The sequence below is a fragment of the Macaca thibetana genome, chromosome 12, assembly GCF_024542745.1.
Source record: "Macaca thibetana thibetana isolate TM-01 chromosome 12, ASM2454274v1, whole genome shotgun sequence".
NCBI classification, from domain to species: Eukaryota; Metazoa; Chordata; class Mammalia; order Primates; family Cercopithecidae; genus Macaca; species Macaca thibetana.
In genome coordinates this window covers 26,451,205-26,475,501 of record NC_065589.1, presented here as the reverse complement: position 1 = coordinate 26,475,501, position 24,297 = coordinate 26,451,205, and the positions used below count along the sequence as shown (strand labels likewise).

General features: G+C 42.0%; 2 protein-coding genes across 2 annotated transcripts in view; both read left to right on the top strand.

The window, feature by feature from the left end:
* XRCC5 (X-ray repair cross complementing 5) overlaps window positions 1-10,438 on the top strand; it is a 107,494-nt gene extending 97,056 nt beyond the window's left edge. The window contains exon 21 of the mRNA XM_050751263.1: window positions 467-10,438. Coding sequence (XP_050607220.1) covers window positions 467-481 — 15 coding nt within the window. The 3' untranslated portion in view covers window positions 482-10,438. The remainder of the gene's footprint in view (window positions 1-466) is intronic.
* The window catches only part of RPL37A (ribosomal protein L37a), a 308,451-nt gene that overhangs the window by 21,866 nt on the left and 262,288 nt on the right, over window positions 1-24,297 (top strand). The gene's annotated exons all lie outside the window — the stretch shown is intronic.

The following is a 24,297-nucleotide window of genomic DNA, read 5'->3' as shown; positions in this document are numbered from 1 at the left end:
AATACAACATGCAGTTTGTGTGGGTTAACAAATAAAAACAGCCTTTAAAAAGGCTACTTCTTAAATGTTTTCAATTAACTTAATGTAAACAAAATAGACCGAGAGGCAGTTGAGGATTTCTGGACCCCGTTACACCATGTTGTTGATGCCTGAGAAGTTGTGTAGTAAATATTGTCTTTTATATCTATCCTTAATGTTTAGAAACTTCCCGCCTTTAAGCTTCATATGACAACTGTCCAACAAACACTACATACTATGATGTCAACCTTTTTTAGAGACATTCTCATTACTAAAATGAGTGGATACCTGGATGTTTAACTCCTAAAATAGTGAGCAGTGAATAAATGAGCAAGTACATGCATGTCTTCCAACGCAGAGAGTCATTTCATTAAACCCTCTCTCACCAGAGAAGCAGTGGTATGAAATTGTCCTGGTTCCTTTCTAAGTGTGTTGTTCTTGTTTACAGTTGGACATGATATAGGTCGTGGATGTATGGGGAATCTAAGAGAGCTGCCATCGCTGTGATGCTGGGAGTTCTAACAAAACAAGTTGGATGCAGCCATTCAAGGGGAGCCAAAAGCTCAAGAAATTCCCAGCAGGTTACCCGAAGGCGGATCACCTTAATTCTCTGTGGAATGAATACACACATATATATTACAAGGGATAATTTAGACCCCATACAAGTTTATAAAGAGTCATTGTTATTTTCTGGTTGGTGTATTATTTCTTCTGTGGTCTTACTGATCTTTGTATATTACATACATGCTTTGAAGTTCTGGAAAGTAGTTATCTTCTTGACCTAGTACTAGTATATCGGTGACAATTGCAGCCCTTGTGATGTGATTAGTGTCTCATGTGGAACCATGGCACCGTTATTGATGAGTTTCTTAACCCTTTCCAGAGTCCTCCTTTGCCTGATCCTCCAACAGCTGTCACAACTGATGTTGAGCAAGCAATAGCATTTGCTTCCTCCCAACAAGCAGCTGGGTTAGGAAAACCATGGGTAACGACGGACTCACTTCTCTTTTTAGTTGAGGCCTTTTAGTTACCACATTACTCTGGCTCTATATATAGGTGGTTTTCTTTAAGTGGGGTGGGAAGGGGAGCACAATTTCCCTTCATACTCCTTTTAAGCAGTGAGTTATGATGGTGGTCTCATGAAGAAAAGACCTTCTTTTGGCCCAGTCTCTGCCATATCAGTGAACCTTTAAAAACTCAAAAACTGAGAAATTTACTACAATAGTTAGAATTATATCACTTTACGATTCTCTACTTGAGAGCCTCAAGGAGAGAAAGTTTCGTTATATTAAAACACCTAGGTAACTTTTCGGTCTTTCCCATTTCTACCTAAGTCAGCTTTCATCTTTCTGGATGATATCTCCTTTACTAAATAAGAAAATAACAAAGCCCTTATTCTCTTTTTTTCTTGTCCTCATTCTTGCCTTGAGTTCCAATTCCTCTTTGCTTGGTGTACAGACTTCTTGGTGCCCAGTCACCTCTGTCTTCAGCACCCTCTTAAGTGGTCGCTAATACACTATTTTGTACATGTAACATTAAAGGCATAAATGACTCATTTCTCTGTGAATTGCTGCTAATTATTGTCTGCAAAAGACTTCTTCAGTGCTCTGCTGAGAATTGAACACCCTTATCCATTGATTGAAAATGGATCTGCAAGGTAGAACATCATTTAGCTGAGGAGACAAAGGAGTGCTTTACTTTGGGCTTGTAGGCCATCCTGTCAATACTATACACACTTGCATCAAACTTGACATACAGGTGCCCATTTAAAGTAACCCCAACAGAGGATGACATCATAGTTTCTGGTTAGTTAAAGCCTAGGGGTTGTTTGTGACTTGGACAAAACTGAGACATTCTTAGAACCACAGAGTAGAAACTTTTATCTCTGAAATCTTCATTACTCTTATCAGATCCTCCCAGCAATATGAATCAGCTCAGTAAGTATGGCTCTGTCAGCAGCCCCTGTCTTTGGCAGTTTGGGGAATTTCTTTTTGGAAACATCTGTCTTTTTGTCATGCCAGGAAAAGTTTAAATCAACTTAGTCCTTTAGATCTTCTGATACTTTTTGACTTGGTTTGAATGTAGCAGGATTATTTGTGCTTCTCTAACCCTGTTTCACCTAAATCTGAATACCTCAAGGAAGAAATTAGTTTCACAGGCTAAGGAGAGAAAGAACTAAATGAGTCATGTACTTTCCAAATCCAGAAAATACAGGCACAGTATATGTGCTATGTAGACTTCATCAGAGCGTACTGTTTTGAGGAGGGACAGCATGTTTTGCATGAACACATGAAAGTCCTGTTTCCCTGAAATGAGATTGGCAGATCTACAGAACTCCCAGGTGTTCGGCTGAGTGTAGCCTTGGAGGACAGCAAGTGCTGTATTGTCCTCAGTCTGCCATGGGCTGCCCCTCAGAAACCCAATAATCCCACAAATGATAGGCTTGTCTGTAATTGCAAGTCACTGACTATGCTCCCTGTCACCTTTTTCTTCTATGTCACTAAAATTTGTTGACTTGAAAAGGAGTCATCCTCTTTGTGACCCCCCCCCACCCCCACCCAAGTCACAACTCAGATGACATGTATTTCCAGATGCCCCCTTGACGGTATGTGCTGTCCCTCATTAAGTATCACTATTTTAAATGTTGGGTTTTAATCCTTTGCCAGTTAATTTACATAAAAGATTTAGAATCTTGGAAAACTAATTGAAAAATCGTGTTGGGATTAGGCAGCATTTTTTTTTCCCCCAAGTCCAGGATGACTTCGAAAATAAATAGACACAGATCTCTCCTTCTGTTTTGATGATGTGCAGTGCTAATGACTGGCTTTGCAGTTAATTTTGATTCAGGCAACAGATGTTCTGTTTGGTTCCCTGTCTCCCGTGGGCGTCATTTCATGTTGTCCCCTGCCTTCCCCCAGATATTCTAAGTTCAGGACACAAGCTTGTGGCCCATGCAGAGCAGATGCCATGAGGGGACACAGCATGAGTACAGGAGGAAACACTGGGCTAACCCAGATACTGGACTTGAGTCCTGCTTCTGCTGCTTGCTGCATGGCTTCTGTCACAGTGCTAAACCTGTGACCTGCCTCACAGGCTTAGTAAGAGCATGCCCATAAAAGGACTGTAACCTAAAATGCTTTCTACAAATGAGATGGTTTCATGAAAACTCCAAATCCAGGGCCTGGGCAGAATATAACTTTTTTTTTTTTTTTTTTTTTTTTTGAGATAGAGTATCACTCTGTCACCAAGGCTGGAGTGCAAGTGGCTCGATCTTGGCTCACTGCAACCTCCACTGACCAGGTTCAAGCGATTCTCCTGCCTCAGCCTCCCAAGTAGCTGGGATTACAGGCATGCACTGCCAAGCCTGGCTAATTTTTGTATTTTTAGTAGAGACGGGGTTTCTCCATGTTGGCTAGGCTGGATTCAAACTCCTGGCCTTAAATGACCTGCCCACCTTGGCCTCCCCAAGTGCTTGGATTATAGGCATAAGCCACTGCACCCAGCCACATAACTTTTAAATAGGTCTGCTGCTGTTTTTTTATTTTAACCTTATTTCTTCTAAGACCTTGAGTATTCCAGTGCTGTCTTCTTTTTAATCATCTATTGTTATTGGACTTAGGTTTTCTTAGTTATACATAAAAATTAAAGTCTCCATGAGATCAAAGGTAAGGGTAGGACCCAGGGTAGGTTTTCTTACTTTTAACAGGGTGACCATGCATTCCAGCTTACGGAGGATGGATTGTTGACCTAGCATAATTAATAGTGCTCTTTTTCACTCTCAAAATTGTCCTGGTACGGATTATAGATTATATGGTCACCCTAGGTTTTGATTATATTAAGTTAGTATCACAACCAGGGCCCAAGGAATGATCATATCCTGCCTTGCCACCCACCCCTCTCCTATTAACTCCCTCCTGGAGCTAAATGCACAAGGAGCAGACAGCAAAATGGAAATCAACATACTGCTTTGTATTAGGTTATTTCAGAGATCTTTGGAACAGCTAGGTTGTGGCTCATGGCTTAGGTTTGTCATCTGCCTCCTACATCCAGATCTTACCACCAACTGACTGCCAAGCCTAAGACAGGGAAGAAGTCTCATTGGGCCTGCTTGGAAAGAGTAGGCCCTTGGGCACGGTGACTCATGCCTGTAATCCCAGCACTTTGGGAGGCAGAGGCGGGTGGATCGCTAGAGGTCAGGAGTTCAAGAACAGCCTGGCCAACATGGCAAAACCCCATCTCTACTAACAATACAAAATATTAGCTGGGCGTGGTGGCAGGCGCCTGTAATACCTGCTACTCAGGAGGCTGAGGCAGAAGAATCACTTGACCCTGGGAGGCGGAGGTTGCAGTGAACCTATATCACACCACTACATTCCAGCCTGGGCAAGAGAGCAAGACACCCGTCTCAAAAAAAAAGTAGGCCGTGGTGCTTGTGCCTGGTTGACAGCATGAAGCAGGAAGTGGAAATGTATATGATGTTTAAACAACCTATTAGGGATTTTAACGAGCTGTAATAAATCTAGCTCAGTCTCCAGCCATTTTTGTAAGTCCTACCTATAGCAGGCAGGGGAATATTAGGAGGGCGATGGGGAAATAGGGCTTCCCCCACCCTGCAGTTTTACCCCATATAGGTCAGTTCACCTGATCAGAAGTAGAATTGCTAATCCCTGCTTAGATAGTTGGCTTTCTGCAGTCAATTTGGAAAGGAAAGAAATGCTCCTTCATTTAAACGTAACCCAGGACTACACTTCCTTTCAAGAGGCATAATGACATAGTGCTTTAAATAGCTATCTGGATGTTAGATATTTTAGGTTTATTAAATCCAGATGTCAATAGCATTTAACAGTTATATGACCTTCGCAAGTCCCTTAACCTTTGTAAGCAACAAAATAAATCACTTACATTTTATCTGTGGGCAGGGTGGCCCAGGAGAAGACAGGACGTTCTCAGCCAAAGGGAACTCACAGGAGCTGCTTGACTGTGTGAACGGGTACTGCTTGGAGTGTTGAGAAAGCAGCTCCAGACCCAGGCCCTGTCCACGGCCTTCCATTTTACATTGCCCAGGGCTGCTCACCTTTGCACTGCAGCTTGTGTTGTGGGTAAGGACCCTGGCAGACCTGGAATGGGGGTCTTAGCATGGGTAAGTCTGAATTTCTCTACACCCCTCCCTGTTACCTTTTCAGTATGCTGGGAATTATAACAGCTTACAGGGTTATTGTTAAGATTAATGAGCACATACTGCTAACAGCATATATTAATAGCTTGGCAAAATAGGATGAAAACTAAAATTTATTTTGCAGCAGAATTTCCCTTAGGAACAGATCTGGTTTGTTGGATAAATACGTTGATGAACTACTTGAGGCATTGCAGTGGCACCAAGATAGAGGAAAGCAGAAGGAAGATGGCACTCTGGGGGAACTTGGTGGTAGGGGAGATGTTCTGGCTGCTTACTGGCTTTGGTGTTGATAAAGATTATCTTAAGGGGAGAATTTTAGAGATGGAAGTGGGTGAAGACAACAGCAATGGACAGCTGCAGGGGAGGGCAGCTTTAGGGGCTTGGGGAAGCACAAATGTCCATAGGCATCCTAGTCTTAAGTTACTCTGTCTGGGTTGAGTGAATTTTCATCTCCCCACTGAGTATTCAGTGCAACATGCATTTCACTAATGTGCTTGGAATTGGTATTTTTAGGGGATGCATATAAGTGCTGTGAATGTGACCTGTTTCAAGGAGGGCAAGGGTGAAAACAGGCTGCCCAGAGAGTCTGGTCATCTCTGGGTTATGTGCATGCCTTGCTGTTTCGACCTGAAATCATCAAATGTAGGTGATAGCAAACTCTGCTCCTCCTTAGGTTGAATGTCCATGCCTCCCCTGTGGCCAAAATCAAGCCTCGTGTCATTTCCCCATTCAGAAGTAAGAACAAAAATGAACTCTATTCTTGTAAATAACTGGATAATAGCTTGACCAGGAAAGCACTAAAGGTAGCATGTGTGAGACATTTGCCATTGCCCAGAATTTTAAAATTGCATTCCAAGCTGTTGGATTTGAGTTTGATTAAGTGAGGCCAAACTGGGGCAAGATCAAATACACTGTCAAATAATTAAACACATATCCATGTGGCCACATCACTTTTGTTGTTTGTTTCAAGGATGCTGTGTCTGTTACTGGGGTTAAGACTCTTCTTGGCTGAGGGATCTGCTCTAGAGATGTTGAAAACAGGAAACGATTTCTCTCTCCTTTCTCTGGTGTCTTCCTACTCATATTAGAAACAGTCTTGCTCAGAGGCAGAGGGTGAATCCCTGGCAGATCTTGACAATCTTACGTCATATGTGCATGACTTTTCTCTATCTCTGCCACAGTAAGAATACTAGGCTGAAAAATAGGTTCCCTTTCTTACCAGTTTGTATTGACAGAAGTTGGCGGATGGTAGGAGTGAAAGGGAGTCTTAGGGCATTTCTGAAGCCAGATGGTACAATACCCCAGCTCCACCTGGGAATGTCTGATAGGAGCTGAAAAAAAACTAAACAAAACAAAAACAGCAGAAGCTCTCCTGAGTCCTTCCTGTCATTTCTGCAGCTTTAGCAACACCAAGAACCATCTTTGTCAACACTAAATTCCTGTGGCTTGTGTTCTAGAGATGAATAGAATAGAATGTGCTCACCTCTGAGATTAGAGTCTACCTTGTACCGGAAAAAGCTGAGGAGTGAGACCCATGCACGGTAATAGAGAAACATAGCAATCCACTCCTGATGTTGTTTTGTGGAAAAAGAGGAGAAATAATCCCATACCATTGTATCAAGTGGGCAGAAGTGAGATGGGCAGAGTCTCTTCCTGCCACTGCCTGAGGGAGAAATCTCCACTTGCAGAGCGTCCAAAGTTGATGAACGGCATGGCAGTTTTGAAGCTCCTTCACTTACTGTGGAAACTCGGAGAAATTGCTTCACCCTCATAGACTCCAGTTTTACCATATATGTGGTAATTGGTGTGTTTGTTTGAGATTTAAAATCAGTTCATTTAAGTAACACTCACAATGAAGTAAGCCATGTTAACTTTTTAATATCACAAATCCTTAAGTTTGGAAAAGGAGAGAGGAAACTATTACTTCTTAAGAGTGATAGCCTGTCAGGTTATCTTGCAAGCTGGAAAGCACAGCCTCCTCCAGCAGAAGCCCAGAGACAGGGACTTCAAAGGAGGAGGGATTGGGTTAGGAGCTTTATGCTGAACAAGTTGTCTAAATATACATATTCAGTAGGTTACAGGAGGAGCTGTGAATGTTCATGAAGGTGGTCCTGATGCATGCACATTAAACAAGCATGTTACATGTGACCCATGTTCATCTCACACGGAAGACTTGGCATTTAAATATTACAGTCAGACCCAGTACATCAAAAGGTTTTTCAGGACAGGAAGGCACCAAAGTACGCAATCTCTGTAAACCCACTAGAACCAGTCCATGGTCGGTGGGCTTCTTAACAGGAGAAAGTTACTGAAATCACTCTCTTGTCCAGTCAAAGCTGTAGTTATGGCTGGTAGAGTTCAGTTCATCAGCATCTGGTGGGGCTGCAAGCGTTTTAGTAGTGTTGATGGTGAGGACACTGCTTGTTTAGCTGCTAGAGAGAAAGAAACCTTGTGGCAGTTAGAACCTAGTTTATTCTTTAAGCATAGGGGTGCTTAACTTAACCCTTGCCTCACATGAGTCAAGCATTGGGGTACATAACCCTTGCCTGGCATGATAATTTGTTATGTTGTTGCCACAAAGAATCTGTTCTGTCAATCTTAGGATCTCTATTTTAACTTTAATGCGCGTCAATTGTCTGTAAACCAAAAAAGGGAAGGGAGTATAACAAGGTGTGTCTAACCTCCTGTCCTGTCATGGCTGGGAACTCTGTTTTTAAGAATTTTCTGGGTCCCCTTGGCCAACAGGGGGTCCATTCAGTCTGTAGGGGAGGAGTCTTAGGATTTTATTTTTACTTGACATTCTCCCCTTTTAGCCAAGATGTGCGAGAGGCAACATTGATGACCAAACATTTATTTTGTCTCATGTCACTGCCGGGGTGGTGTGGTTACCTGCCCCAGGCTCATTCTGTTCTTTGGTGGGATCCCTATGGCCAAGGGACTTGGAACCAAAAGACTTATAACTAATTAAACATTGGAGGCCAGATGAGGATGGAGGTTCACAGGCGCTCATTAACCCTTAAAAACCTTTTGAGCAACATAAGAACCAAAAAGCAGTGTTACAAAAGTGACTTGTCTGTAAATTCCATGTGTTGAGCCATAAGCTGTTTGGTAATCTGTATGCCCATCTTTAATTTGGAGGGTCTGAACTAATTTTATCCCTTAAAACTTGCCCTTATAATCTCATTGCCACCCCTTCTGTGATAGTCCGTGGGCCTACTGGGAGGGTGCTTGATATTGTATTGTACTTTTGCAGCAGTGCCTTGGCAATGGAAAGCAGATTGGCCTAGGGGGATTGAATAGTTTTCAAATTCTAGAGATACTAGGTAGAGAGAAATGTAATCTTCATTGTTTTACCCAATTTCTGTAAGCTGTAAATAGTTTAAAAGAAAAAAGATTTTATTGACTCTGAAAAGCAAAACATGAAGAATTAGCAGTGTTTATTTGATTTTGAGGACATTTGTCAAAGATGTTCAAAGGCTCAAAACATTTGATCAAAATGGAATTACAGGTCATTGTAATAGTTATTCATTTAACCAAAAGTAATAATCAAAAGACTTTAAATGCAATATAGAAAGTCACATGGATGTAAAAACCTTAACCCTCAGTTTTCCTAAGTAATCAAAAATCTAATAAAGAAAACATGGGAATTATCTTGATAAAATGTAAAATCTTTGGTTCTTAGGCCAGTTACCAAAAAGGCAAAGAAAAACCTACAGTGTGGTTGCTTCTCCTGTGAGAAGCCCATTTAGATAACTTGGAAATCAAACTGGAAAAAGTTACTTGAATTAATCAGACAGAGGAAGAGTGTGTCTGGGCTCATGAATGAACTCTGTATTATAGGGGAAACAGGAAACTAGAAAACTGTACCTTGAACAGGGGAATACATGACTCTTAGTAACAGCATGGGAAGTTTTCTGGTTATGTGGAACAATTCAGACATCAGGAAAAGCCAAGAATACAGAATCAAGTTATACTGTAGGAAAACACTGCTTTTCTAGACCTTCAAGATAAAACATTTTAGCATCTGGCCACAATGTCTGTTAGAACCGGAGGAAAAAAGTTACAGGAGCTGGCAAAACAGTTGAAGGGGAAAGTTACCATCTCAGGCTTTCTCAAAGGGGGAAAAAAGCAAAGTAGCAAGACACAGCGAAAGTTGAACTTCCAAGATACGAATCTGAGAAGTTTTCAACAAGAAACAGGTTTAGAATTAAAAATCAAAACCTCTTTTAATTAAGAGTAAATCAATATTTTAAGACAACTTTCTTTTAAAATAAGGGACCAAAATTTAGAAAGACTTTCAGAAATAATTTAATTACAGCCAACTTAATCCCACACAAAATGCTTTTCATAAGTATTCTTTGAGCGACTGGGCACGGTGGCTCACGCCTGTAATCCCAGCACTTTGGGAGGCCAAGGTGGGCGAATCACGAGGTCAGGAGATCGAGACCATCCTGGCTAACACGGTGAAACCCCGTCTCTACTAAAAATACAAAAAACTAGCTGGGCGTGCTGGTGGGGCCTGTAGTCCCAGTTACTCGGAAGGCTGAGGCAGGAGAATGGTGTGAACCCGGGAGGTGGAGCTTGCAGTGAGCCAAGATCGCGCCACTGCACTGCAGCCTGGGCAACAGAGCGAGACTCTGTCTCAAAAAACAAAACAAAAAAAAACACCTTTTGAGCAACATAAAAGCCAAAAAGCAAGGTTACAACAGTGACTTATCTGTAAGTTCTATATGATAAGTCATCAGCTGTTTAGTAGCCTGTATGCCCTGTTAACCATTTTTGTAGCCTGTGAATATCAGATGTTCATGTAAGTTAAGAACCTTAAACGTGGATATTTTTGCCGACAACTCAGAAGCTAACAAAACAGCTAACAACTTAGCTATTTTCATTGAACCAACAATATTAAATTAGTCTTGTTGCTGGGCGCGGTGGCTCAAGCCTGTAATCCCAGCACTTTGGGAGGCCAAGACGGGTGGATCACGAGGTCAGGAGATCGAGACCATCCTGGCTAACATGATGAAACCCCGTCTCTACTAAAAAATACAAAAAACTAGCCAGGCGAGGTGGCGGGCGCCTATAGTCCCAGCTACTCGGGAGGCTGAGGCAGGAGAATGGCGTAAACCCGGGAGGTGGAGCTTGCAGTGAGCTGAGATCCGGCCACTGCACTCCAGCCTGGGAGATGGAGCGAGCGAGACTGCATCTCAAAAAAAAAAAAAAAAAATTAATCTTGTCAAAAAAAGCACACAAAGATCATTCTCTTTTTGATTGGGTTTATAGTCTTATAAACTTTTGTACCAAACCCTGATACCTTAAAACATCTAGCAGAGGCAAATATAAAATAGTCAGTAAACCCAGACCAAAAAAAGTATGCTGACAATTCTGAAGACATTTCTAGTTTTATTTTACCAATAATTTTAAAACCATTTTTATTTACCAGATTACTAAGTTCACAAGAATCTAAAAAGTATTTGGACTTACTTAGTTTATAAGTATAATTTACTTACAAGCCAGATTGGTACCATGCTAGACACAACACAACATAATACATGTACATGTACAAACATTTAAACACATACACGCAAAGATCTTAACAGCTTTTACTTTGGAACCTTAGCCACGAGATAGTAACACAAACTCACCAATTTACAAAAGGCAGCTGGATCCAAATTATTTCTGATAAAATTGGGACCTGTTCACATGGCTAAACTTTGTCCCAGTAGGTAATCCAGTGAAGGCTGTGGACCAAAGTCTTGGGAAAAGTAGTTTTCATGGCAGTTTTATTTTTAAAAACCTTTTACCCTTTTTTTTTTTTCTGAAGTTTCAAATGAGTTTTCAGTGTTTACATTTTAGCTACAACGGGCTGAGCTGTATAAGAACAAATCTCCAAGTAGCATTGAATTAGTAATATCATAAACAGTGAGTTTATCTTAACAGCAGTAGCTTAATAACAGCAAATTCAAAGCCAGCTGAAAAGAAAAAAGAAATAGATAGCTTTAGCAAACTCTACATTTTAATTGTATAGTTGCAGGTTGGGCGTTTGAGCTCTGAATTTTCCTTGCTGTAATTTGCCCATTGAGTTTAAAAATGTGCACAAGAACAGGCCATATGTAGCTAGCTGAAGTGCTAGAAAACCTGGCATGCCTTTGAACTTCTGCAGGAGTTCCTGCCCCTAGTGGGTAAGTTACCCATTGCACTGACTTTATGAAGACAAATCTTGCAGTGTGAGCATCCCCACAAACCTTCTGGACCAGTTGAGTCCAACCTGAATGCCTCTCCATAAGCCTGGAGCCCACAAAGGCATTTTCTCCAGGGCCCTTGGATGGAGGGAATCAGGAAGACCTCCTCCAAACCCAAGGCCAGGAGAGATGTTCCCTCCGGGGTCCATGGAGGGAGGGAACCAGAAAGGACTGAAAGAACTAGGAATGCCCTCCCAAACCCAGGGCCAGCAGGAGGGTCTCCTCTGGAGTTTCGCAGAGGGAGGGGGCCTAAGAGAAGAAATCAAGTCTGCAACCTAAAAGTGGGAGATCTTGGGATTCTGATAGCACTTACCCAGATCCTTTCGCAGCATGGTCAGGAACAACTGGACTTTTTCAAAGTGACCTTGGCTGTACCTGGTGTCCTGGGTGACACAGGAAAAGAAATTCATGGGCTGCTTCAGAATCCCATCTTTGCCAGATATGTTAACTTAAAAAAAAATCATAAGATATAAATTTAGAAAAATGGAGACTATTTCTTAAGGGTGACTGCCTGCCAGGTGGCCATCCTGCAGGCTGGGAAGCACAGCCTCCTCCAGCAGAAGCCCAGAGACAGGCACTTCCAAGGAGGAGGGGTTGGGATAGGAGCTTTATGCTTTTATGCTGAATGGGTTGGCTGAACACATATTCAACAGGTTACAGGAGGAGCTATGAATATTAATGAAAGTGGCCCTGATGCATGCATATTAAACATGCATGTTACATATGACCCATGCATGTTCACCTTGGGGTGGAGACTTAATATTTAAATATTACAATCAGGCCCTATACATCAAAAGGTCTTTTCAGGACATGAAGGCACTCAAGTGTGCAATCTCTGTAAACCCGCTAGAACCAGTCATGGTTGGTGGGCTTCTTACCAGGAGGAAGTTACTGACATCACACTTGTCCAATCAAAGCTGTTGTTACGGCTGGTGGAGTTCAGTTAGTCAGCACCTGGTGGAGCTGCAAGTGTTTTAGTATTGTTTATTTAGAGGCCAGTGCTTATTTAGCTGCTAGAGAAAAGGAAAAACCTTGTGGCAGTTAGAACATAGTTTATTACCTAAGTGTAGGGCTGCATGACTTAACCCTTGCCTGGCGTGGCCGTTGGTCCTGTTTATAATTTGGTATCTTGCCACAAAGAATGTGTTTGGTCAGTCTTATGACCTCTATTTTGACATTAATACTGGTCAATTGTGTCTAAACCATAAAAGGGAGGAGAGTATAACGAGGCGTGTCTGACCTGTCCTGTCATGGCTGGGAACTCAGTTTCTAAGGTTTTTCTGAGGTCCTCTTGGCCAAGAGGGTTTCTATTCCGGTTGCTAGAGGGGGCCTAGGATTTTATTTTTAGTTTGCAATCAGTGTTAGTACATTTCAGTCGCCCCCCCAGCCCTCCTGATCCTCCTGTCTTTCCTCACATCCTGTCATTGCCAGAGATTTTACAGATATAGATCTGGATCATTTCCTGCCATCTCTTTTAACACACAGGCCTCCCCAATCTTTCTAACCTAGGACCTACTTGGAAAGGCATGCTGGGTCTCTTCCACAGCCTTTAAGCTCTCCCTACACCAGAATTTAGGTGAGTGCTTTGAGGACATGAAGCTATTCCTCCCACCACCAGTAGCCTTGGGCTGGCCCACGCTTGCCAACTGTGGAGCGGGAGCGGGAGGGAGGAGTACAGACATGGAATTTTAATTCTGTAATCCAGGGCCTCAGTTATGTACAACATCCATGCCGTTTGATGATTCCACAACTCCTTTTCCATCTTCCCCGGAAGCCTGCTTTTTAATGCCCACTCAGTATTATCAGAGCCCAGCCTGGAATCAAACTGCGTTTTTCAAAATCTGCCTCTATATGCTGGCTTTGTGACCTCAGTCAAGTTGCTTGACCATTCTCAGTCTCAGTTTCTGCAACTGTCAAACAGGATTTATGTTAACTTTCAGGGCTGTCAGGATTAAATGAGTATGAACAACATAAAATATTTGGTGTACAGTAAGTGTACAGTAAATATTTCCATTATCAGTCCTTCCAATTCTATTTTTCTTCCTTCTCTATATAGCCCCCCTGTCTGGCTTTAAAATATCCTGCTCTGCTTTTTAGGAGTGGATACCCCCAGCCCTATGTGGTTTAGCAAATAAGTAATGACACTCAGACAGTTTCATCTTTGTCCGTAACTTGCTCTGTGATCCAGTGTGCATCACTCAAACAGACTACATTTTCTCGTACAAAACAGAGAGCTGCCTCTCAGAGAATGTTGGAGGAATGGAAAGCCCACTAAGAGAACAGAACTCAAAAACAGTTGGGTTCTAGATGGGAGGAGGAGTGCATGCGCGTATATGTTTGTGTTTCAGGTCTTGGAACCTCAGCAGGTCAGTCACACTGCGGTATGTCGCTTCACCTGGCTCCTTTGTTTAAAGATTTTCTTTCCTTCTTTCCAATTTCCTGGGCCCTAGATCCTCCAGCAGTGTCAGGGTTAGATGCCTTTTATGGGCCACTTGCATTAGTGTCCTGATAGAGGCTTAGTCACTGCTCAGAAACTGCCTTCTGCCCACTGGCAAAGGGAGGCAGGAATACACGATTCTAATTAATAGTCCAAGCAGAGAGGACACTCAGAACTTCAGGACTGAAGAGTGTGTGTGTGTGTGTGTGTGTGTGTGTATGTGTGTGTGTGATGGTAAATGCCAGAATCATCCCTTGGCTTCCCATGCATATTGCATGGGCACACAGACTCAAACCTTCTCTCACACACATGCACATATACACTGTTAGTCCACACACAAGGCATAATCCCAGTGCCCAGCGTTCATGCATACACGCACACATTCCCCTCCTAGGCCACTGTATTGGTTTCCTAGGGCATCTTATAAGGACACCAGTGGTATGAGGAGCCCACCCCACTCATCTGAGCTTATCAACCAATTACATTAGGAAAGACTATTTCCTAATAAGGTCACATTCAGAAGCACTGAGGGTTGGGACTTCAACACAGCTTTTTGGGGATCATAATTCAACCCATAACAGCCACTGAGATTATTATGTCTCCAGAGCACAAATGTGTGGAGTTAAAAGGAAGATACATGTGGTACGAGGGGTGGGAAGGCAAGGGTAAAAGGGGAGGGAGGGGATTGAACTAGACACACACAGACAAATGAGCAGGACTTTGGGGAGTGTGTTTTATATGATACCTAGAACAGCACCTGAAATATGGGACTCAACCATTTTAGTCCCCTTCTTTTATAAATGTGTTTGTGTGCACGTGTGCTAGATGTTCTTGCTGTGTTAGGAGGTGATAAACATTTGTCCATGTTATATAGGTGGAAAGGGTCCGACTACTAAATTGTGAAGACATAATCTCTCTGCATTTATTGAGAATGTGAATATGAAACAAGCTGCAAGTATTCTATAAATGTTTGCTGTTATTAGATATTCTGTCTTTGTGTCCTTTTATTCATGAATTCTTGCGCGTTATAAAGAAAGAGTCCATGTGATCAGTGTCTTACCCAGTGTAGGGTAAATGCACCTGATAGCAATAACTTAAGCACACCTTTATAATGACCCTGTATGGCAGATGCACCTGAATGTGTGTTTCGAGCTAGAAAATCTGGGAGTGGCCAATCGGAGATGCGTTTCTTATCTATAATAAACATCTGAGCCCCTGGCCTATCCCATGAAACCTAGGCTGTAGAGAGGATTGAGGCCTTAAGTTTTGGGTTAAATGGCAGTTGACAGGTGTCGGTCATTAGGGAAAGGGGTTAAGTGAAAATGCTGTATAAACTGCATGATGTTTGCAGGTAGTTGCGGTTTTCCTGCCCAGCCTGCCACCACTGGGCCATGGAGATATGTTGTCCAGCCCAACACTACAGGGCCACTTCTGTATGTAAGGCAGTTCTATCCAACCCACCACCTCTGGATTCTTCCCCTGTATGTAAGCCCTCAATAAAACCCCACGTCTCTTTTGCTGGCTCTGGGTCTCTTCTTTGGCTTCTTGAACCTTATGCCTTCCCTACTGAGGTTAATAGGGGTTCAGCACAACACCGGGTCCCAGGCATGCGGCCTTGTCTTTTTATGTTTGTCCTCATGGGCATTATGTGGGTCACAGGGATCTTATCCAACACCACGCCTAGCAGGAAGAGATGCCTCTCTATTGATATTCCAGCTGCCCCACAAGCAGGTATGTGCCTACTCATTCTCTGACATGTGTCCTGGGTGTCTTGACTATAAAATTCCATTTAATAAATAATGTATTGAGCACCTGCTGTATCCAAAGCTCTCCTGGGCACTCTGGAAGACTAGAGTTTGAAGAACACACATTCATTGTCTCCCAGAAGTTCATGGTCCAGTAGAGAGAGGAGGTGGCAAACAGCCAGAATCTACAGGTGAGAAGGGATATAAAAGAGCTGAGAAGAGTTTCAGAGCCACTGAGAAGAGATTCATGCTTTCTGGAGTTGGTGGCATTTAAGGTGAACCACGAATGGAGCAAGAATTTAATGGAGAGGAAAGGACCAGGACATTCAAACAGAGTACACAGCAGAGTTCAGACCAGATGCAAGAAAGCTGGTTTGGTTGCTGGGAGGTCAGGTGCATGATGGAAAATGTTAGATGACAAAGATAGGTTAGGGCAGTTATGGTGGGAGAAACCCTGTTTTTGGAGAAAGATACAATCAGATGGGCCCTTCAGCAGCATTATTCTGACAGCAATGTGCAGATAGGATGGAGAGGCACTGAAGAGGCAGGATGCAAGAACAATTCAGATGCAGTTGACATCGCTTGGGAGAGAATGAGGTACTAGCCAGGGCAGCCCCAAGAGAGTAGAGAGCCCTGTCCTGAGATTCTGGGGAAAAGGTGCCCCAGTATCAATAGCGTGCCAATATGCTCCCTCGGCCCACGTGTCAGGCTGGGTCAGCTTGTCCCCCACCCCACCCCAGCCCTCCCCTCTCCTCTCAGAGCAAGCTGCCTGCCCTACTCACTGCTCCACCATGACACACCTGTCCTGCCTCAGCCACGTCCCCCTCTGACCATTTCCCCCTTTTCAGGAAAGTGCTTGCAGTTTGCTTAGTCACCGCTTCTTTGCAACCTACTTCCGCAAAGCTCTCACCTTGTGTCATCTTTACCTGTGTGCCCTATGGAGGAGGCGAACAAAGTAAGCACTGTCTTCCCAGTGCTGCGGGCATGCTGGCCCCCACCTTCATGCACTCGGAGCACTGACTGAGCATCCTGCAACTCTGTCCTGTCCCTAGAAGCCGTGCTTTGTGAGAAGTGGGGTAAGCATCATGGAAGCTGGTCACTGGCAGGCTCATGCAGGGCTGCAGACCTGCTCCTGGTGTAATCTTTGCTGCACATTCACCTCACCTGAGGACCTGTGAAAACGCCCAGCGCCCGGTCACAGGCCCTGCGAATTAAATCAGAATGTAGGAGACAGGCAACAATAAATACTGTTGAACTATCCCCAGCTGATTCCAGTGTACAGCCAAATTTGGGAACCGTGTCCTGGTGTTTCCCTCCTACTCTTGCTAATATGTAGCTCTAAATATCTGTGTGGAGTGAGACTGGCAGAAAGGCTGTCTGGATGCTCCTTCCTATATAGCTTGGAGGCAAGTGGACTCTATACAGCTCAGGGTTCGAGAGGACAAGGCAGAAATTCTTCCTTTAGTCTCTCCCTCGAACTTGAACTCTATAGTCATCTCTTGGTGTGAGTCAGTGTCCTACAGGGATGATCCCAATGTCCTGCCCTCTGCTCTCTTAGCTATACTTGTGTTATACTCCTGCAGCCTGACTCCTCCCACTTTTGTCTGAGTCATTTCCTCTTTCCTTCATGGTACCAAAAAGCACAATCACCTAGCAGAAGCACAACAGCCTAACTAGAATATGCACATGAGTTAATTCAAGGTCCTACTTAATCCAAGACATCTCCATCTTCATTCCTATGATTATGAGTCTCACGTGATCTCCATCTTCATTCCTATGATGATGAGTCTCACGTGACCAACCCAGCCAGATGAGGAATGCAGCACCTCGCTTTCTTCCTGTTGATAATGTGGTGAAATCATGCTAACTTCGATAAGAGGTAGTATTAGGGATACAGAAAAAGAGGACTGGCTAACATGAAAGGTCATTTCTAGGAGGTCCCAAAGACTGCAAAGCTCCCTTCCTTCACTCATTGTTCTAAAACTGCACCTATCTCATTCCCATAGCTCAAGGCTTTGATCCTTGTTAATATAGAGATGCTCCTTGGCCATATGTGGGTGCTAATGCCTATAATCCCAGCACTTTGGGAGGCTGAGGCAGGCAGATTGCTTGAGCCCAGAAGTTTGAGACCAGCCTTGGCAACACAGCAAAACCCCATCTCTACAAAAAAATAGAAAAATTAACCAGATATGTGGGGTGTGCACCTGTAGTCCCACATACCCAGGAGGCTGAGGTGGGAGGATCACTTGAGCCCTGGAGGTCAAGGCTGCTGTGAGCTGAGATCACACCACTGCACTCCAGCCTGGTCAACAGGGGGAGATGCTGTCTTAGAAAAGGAGAAGATGCAATGCCCCTAATAAGAGTAATAGTTTAACGGTAATCAGCTATTTATATCTTGGGGTGAATGATGGATCCGGGTTACATTTTGTTTCAAGTGTAGTAGAAGAACATGGGGACTGAGATGGGCAGTTTAATATGCATGCGTCAGGGCCACTTTCATTAATATTCATTTCCTGTGACTTCCTGTGACTTCATTCTAGTGAGACATCCACATTGGAACTCACTGTGATGTGTCAGGAGCTGTGGGCTGCACAAAAAAGAAGTGTGGTGCCTCTCCTGTGTGTTTCCAGAGGTGGCAGGGTTTATTCCCAAAGTCTGAGTCCGTCTTTCCCCTCTGTGTTCTCACTACAGAGATAAGCAAACCATGATCATAGCCAGTGGGGGACCGAAACCACAACCTTATTTATGGCCAGGAAATCCCCTAGCGTCTCCCAAATGCAGGGCTTCTGGTTCTATGGGCTGAAGAGCACTGCTTGGGCCTGAGGCCTTACCTAGCAGCTTTGCAGCTCACTGGCAGAACACAGAGAGAGCGATGGGAACATCGCTATATCAAGACTGTGATGGTTAATTATATATCCATAATTATTGAGTGGGTTAAGTGATGCCCAGATAGCTATAAAGCTTTCTCAGAGTACCTGTGAGAGTGTCTGGAAGAGATGAGCATTTGAATCAGTAGTAACGAAGATCTAACCTCACCCATGTAGGTGGCCATCATCCAATCAGTTGAAAGCCTGGATAGAACAAAAGGCAGAGGAAGGGTGAATTTGTTCTCTCTCCTGTTGGAGCTGAGACATCCATCCTTCTGCCCTCAGACATTGGCACTCCTGGTTCTCAGGCTTTCAGATAATTACGCCACTGGCTTTCCTGGTTCTCCAACTTGCAGATAGCAAATCATGGGCCTTCTCAGCCTCCATAATCATGTAAGCCAGTTCCTATAATTAATATATGTTATATATATATATACACACACATATATATATATACACTATTGGTTCTGTTTTCTGGGGAAACATGACAAATATAAATATGTAAAATGATGAGTTTGCTTTTCACAAGAGTCAAGAAAACAGAGTGAAACCCTCTTCTGAATCCCAATACTCACCACTCCTGGGAGGAGTTGAAAGCCCTAAGAGGATGATCCTGTTGCCCCACTTAGAGGATCTGAGGATCCGGTTCCCACCAATCTGTCTCTGCTTCATTAGGGTGGGCTTGCCTGGGGCAGGAGACTCTGCAAGAAATATAGAGTAAGGAGGCCAGGTGTGGTGGTGATTTGGGCTCTTTTTTGGTTCCATATTAATTTTAGAGATGGTTTTTCTATTTCTGTGAAATATGGCATCCCTGTAATCCCCGCACTTTGGGAAGCCAAGGTAGGTGGATTGCTTGTGCCCAGGAGTTGGAGACCAGCCTGGACAACATGGTGAGATCCTGTCTGTACAATAATAATAATAATAATACGAAAATGAGCCACACAATGGTGGTGCACACTTGTAGTCCCAACTACTCAGGAGGCTGAGTTGGGAGGATTGATTGAGCCCAGGAGGTTCAGATTGCAGTGAGCCATGACCGCTCCACTGTACTCCAGCCTGGGCAACAGAGTGAGACTCTATCTTAAAAACAAACAAACAAACAAAAGGAGAGTAAGCCAATGAGACTGAGACTGACTCACATAGACCTTGCTCTCTGTCATTGGTCATTCTAGAATCCAACATAAATAATAGTCTGGATGACGCTCAAATGAATTGCTTTCCGACCCTGAGATGGCACCTCCATCGCCAAAGTTTTAATTAATCATGCCAGCAGATGGGCTGTCATGGGCCCCAACAGCCTGGTAATGAACTCATTTATTATCAGGCTCTGTCAGTGGGAGGTTGTCCAGGCTTCTGGGAAAAGAAGAAAGACTCCTGATGCCAGAGCCCAGGATACATACGGTTTGGGAAAATCTCTGGAAATACCTTGACTTTATTATACCTTTCATTGGTCCTTAAGAAAGGAGGGAAGGTGTGGAAAAAGATTGTGGCTCAGGCTGGAAGAAGAGGTCTAGATATCACAGTTTCTTAGATGGTGCTAGAGATAGCCTGACTCTGCTACCCCTGGCACTCACCTGACTCATGAAGTTAGGGTAACACATGGCATGTGTTATTATTATTATTATTATTTTGAGACAGAGTCTCACTCTGTCCCCCAGGCTGGAGTGCAGTGGTGCAATTTCAGCTCACTGCAACCTCCGCTTCCCGGGTTCAAGCAATTCTCTGCCCCAGCCTCCCAAGTAGCTGGGATTACAGGTGCTCACCACCACACCTGGCTAATTTTTTTGTATTTTTAGTAGAGATGGGGTTTCACCACCTTGGCCAGGCTGGTCTTGAACTCCTGACCTTGTGATGCACCCACCTCGGCCTCCCAAAGTGCTGGGATTACAGGCATGAGCCACCGCACCCAGCCCATGGCATGTATTCTTAAAGCAGGTGCATGGCAAGATGCTTGGACTCATCAGCTCACAGAGGTCATGCGTCGTCCCCTATGCAAAGTTGTTGGTTTTAAAAATCGATATGATATTTTAAGTGTTTATGGGGTTCACTTGTTGTTTTGTTACATGCATAGAGTGTAGAATGATCAAGTCAGGATATTTAGGGTATCCATCACCTTGAGTATTTATCAAGTCATCTCTTCACTCTGTTGTTTCCTTTTATGCATAAGCTTTTTTTTTCTTTCTTTCTAACCACTAGATGATATGGAATGCAGAAGATAGCTTTTTAATTTGTTGAGCCCAATTTGTGTATTTTTCTTGTCTGCTTTTGAGGTCTTAGTCATAAATTCTTTGCCTAGACCAATATCCTGCAGTTGTTTCCCTGTTTTCTTCTAGTAGTTTTATAGTTTGGGGTCTTACATTTAAGTCTTTAATTCATCTCAAGTTTTGTATATGGGGAGACATTGGGATCCATTTTCATTTTTCTGCATATGGATATCCAATTTTCCCAGCACTATTTATTAAAGAGAGTATCCTTTCCCCAATGTATGTTCTTGATGCCTTTGTCAAAAATCATTTAGCTGTAAATATGTGGATTTATTTCTGGATTTTCTACTCTGTTCCTTTGGTCTATGTGTCTGTTTCTATACCAATACCATACTGGTTTGGTTACAATAGCCTTGTAATATATTTTGAAGTGAGATAGTGTGGTGCCTTCAGCTTTGCTCTTTTTTTTTCAGGATTGCTTTGGTTATGTGGGATCTTTTTTGGTTCCATATTAATTTTAGAGATGGTTTTTCTATTTCTTTGGAAAATGGCATTAATATTTTGTTAGGGATTGCATTGAATCTGCATTGTTTTGAGTAGAATGGTCATTTAAATAATATTCTTCTGATCCGTAAGCATGGGATATCTTTCCATTTCTTTGTGTCCTCTTCAATTTATTTCATCAGTGTTTTTATGATTTTTCCATGTAGAGATCTTTCACCTCCTTGGTTAAATTTATTCTTAGATATTTTTTTGGTAGCTACTTAAATGGAATTGCCTTCTTGGTATCTTTCTCAGCTAGCTCATTATTGGCATATTGAAGTGATAATAATTTTTGTAAGTTGATTTTGCATCCTGCAACTTTACTGAATTTATTTATCAGATCTAAGAGTTTTGTGTGTGTGTGTGTGTGTGTGTGTGTGTGTGTGTGTGTGTGTGTGTGCGTGCGTGTGGAGCCTTTAGGTGTTTCTAGATATAAGATAATAACATAAGTAAAAAGGGACATTTTTTTTCCTTTTCTTTTTTATTTTTTTGTTTAGATTCCTTTTATTTCTTTCTCTTGCCTGGCTCCTCTGGCTAGGAATGGGAGTGGTGAAAGCAGGCATCCTTGTTCAAATTCTTAGAGGCTTTCAGCATTTCCTCATTCAGTGTGATGCTAACTGCGGGTTTGTCATTTAGAGCCTTTATTATGCTGAGGTGTGTTCCTTTTATACCCTAGTTTGTTGAGACTTTTTATTATGAAGTGATGTTGGAATTTATCAAATGCTTTTTCTGTGTCTATCGAGATGATCATATGGTTTTTTCCTTTCATTCTGTCAATGTGATGTATTATGTTTATTGTGTTGTGTATCCCTTGCATCCCTGGGATAAATCCCACTTGGTCATGGTGGTTTGTTTGTTTGTTTGTTTGTTTGTTTGTTTTGCTGTTGGATTTGGTTTGCTAATGTTTTGTTGAGGACTTTTGCATCTATGTTTATCAAGACAATTAGCCTGTCATTTTCTTTTTTGTTGTTGTGTCCGCATCTGGTTTTGATAGCAAGGTAATATTGGCCTCATGGAATGAGTTAGGAAGAAGTTCCTCCACCTCAGTTTTTGGAATAATTTGAGGAGAATTGGTGTTATTTCTTCTTTGAAAGTTTGGTAGAATTTGGCAGAAAAGCCATCCAATCCTGCACTTTTCTTTTTTGGGAGACTTTATTACTGATTCAATTTCATTACTTGTTATTGGTCTGTTCAGGCCTTCTGTTTCTTCTTGATTCAATATTAGTGGTTGTATGTGTCCAGGAATGTATCTGTTTCCTCTAGGTTTTCCAGTTTGTTTCTAGCACATTATGAACAACTATTTATAATAGTTCCTGGTGATCTTTTATATTTCTATGATATCAGTCATAATGTCTTATTTTTCATTTCTGGTTTTATTTATTTCGGTTTTTCTCTTTTTTTCTTGGTTAGTAAGTTGTTTATCAATTTTACCTATCTTTTAAAACAACTTTTCATATCATTGATCTTTGTATTTTTTAGCTTCCATTTCATTTAGTTCTGCTATAATCTTATGTTTCTTTCCTTCAGCAAATTTTGTTTGGTTTGTTCTTGCTTTCTCAGTTCCTTGAGATGCATTGCTAAGATTGTTTACTTGAAATCTTTCTACTTTATTGATGTAAGCGTTTATTGCTATAAACTTCCCTCTTAGCACTGCTTTTTCTGTATCCTATAGGTTTTGGTATATCATGTCCCCATTTTCATTTGTTTCAAGAAATGTTTTTAATTTCCTCCTTAAATTTATTTCTTAATCCAATGGTCATTCAAAAGAAGGTATTTTAATTTCCATGTATTTGTATAGTTTCCAAAGTTTTATTCCATTGTGGCCTGAGAAGACACTTGATATTACTTCAATTTAAAAAAAAATTTTGAGACTCGTTTTGTAACCTAACATGTGGTCTATCCTAGAGAACGTTCTATGTGCTGATGAGACAAATATATATTCTGCAGCTGTTGGATAAAATGGTCTGTAAATATCTATTAGGTTCATTTGGTATAATGTAGAGTTTAAATCCAACATTTCCTTGTTAATTTTCTGCCTAGATGATCTGTCTAATGCTGAGACATGAAGTCCCCAATTGTTATTGTATTAGAATCTATCTCTCCCTTTAGATCTAATAATATTTGCTTTAAATATCTGGATACTCCAGTGTTGAGTGCATATATATTTAGTATTATTATATCCTCTTACTGAATTGATTCCTTTATCATTATAGAATGACTTTCTTCTCTTTTTACTATTTTTGACTTAAAATCTGTTTACCTGATATAAAGGTAGCTACTCCTGCTTGCTTTTAGTTTTTGTTTGCATGGAATATCTTTTACTATCCCTTTACTTTCAGTCTATATGTGTCTTTATAGGTGAGACAAGTTTCTTGTAAGTGACATATATATGGGCCATGCCTTATGTGTTTTTTTATTTTTATTTTTTGTATATATTCAACCAGTCTATATCTTTTAAGTGGAAAGTTTAATCCATTTACATTCAAGGTTTTTATTGATATGTGAGGCTTATTCCTCTCATTTCATTAATTGATTTCTGATTGCTTTGCATGTCTTTTATTCTTTCTATTATTATTATTATTATTATTATTATTATTATCATTTTGAGACTGGGTCACACTCTATCACTTAGGCTGGAGTGCAGTGGCATGATCTTGGCTCACTGCAATCTCCGCCTCCCAGGTTGGAGCAATTCTCCTGCCTCAGCCTCCCTAGTAGCAAGGACTATAGGTGCCCACCACCGGGCCCAGCTAATTTTTGTATTTTGAGTAGAGACAAGGTTTCACCATGTTGGCTAGGCTGGTCTCGAGCTCCTGACCTTAGGTGATCCACCCACCTCAACCTCCCAAAGTGCTGGGATTACAGGTGTGAGCTACTGCGTCTGGCCTGTTCTTTCTTTCTCTGATTGCTTAATAAAAGAAATAATTAAGCAATAATTATTATTGGTTAATAAGAGAAAGAAAGTGGTTTGGTGGTTTTCTGTAGTGGTAACATTTGAGTCTGGTCTTTTCCTTGTTTATATGTTTCCTCTACCAGAAGCTTTTATATTTTTGTGTATTTTCATAAGGGTA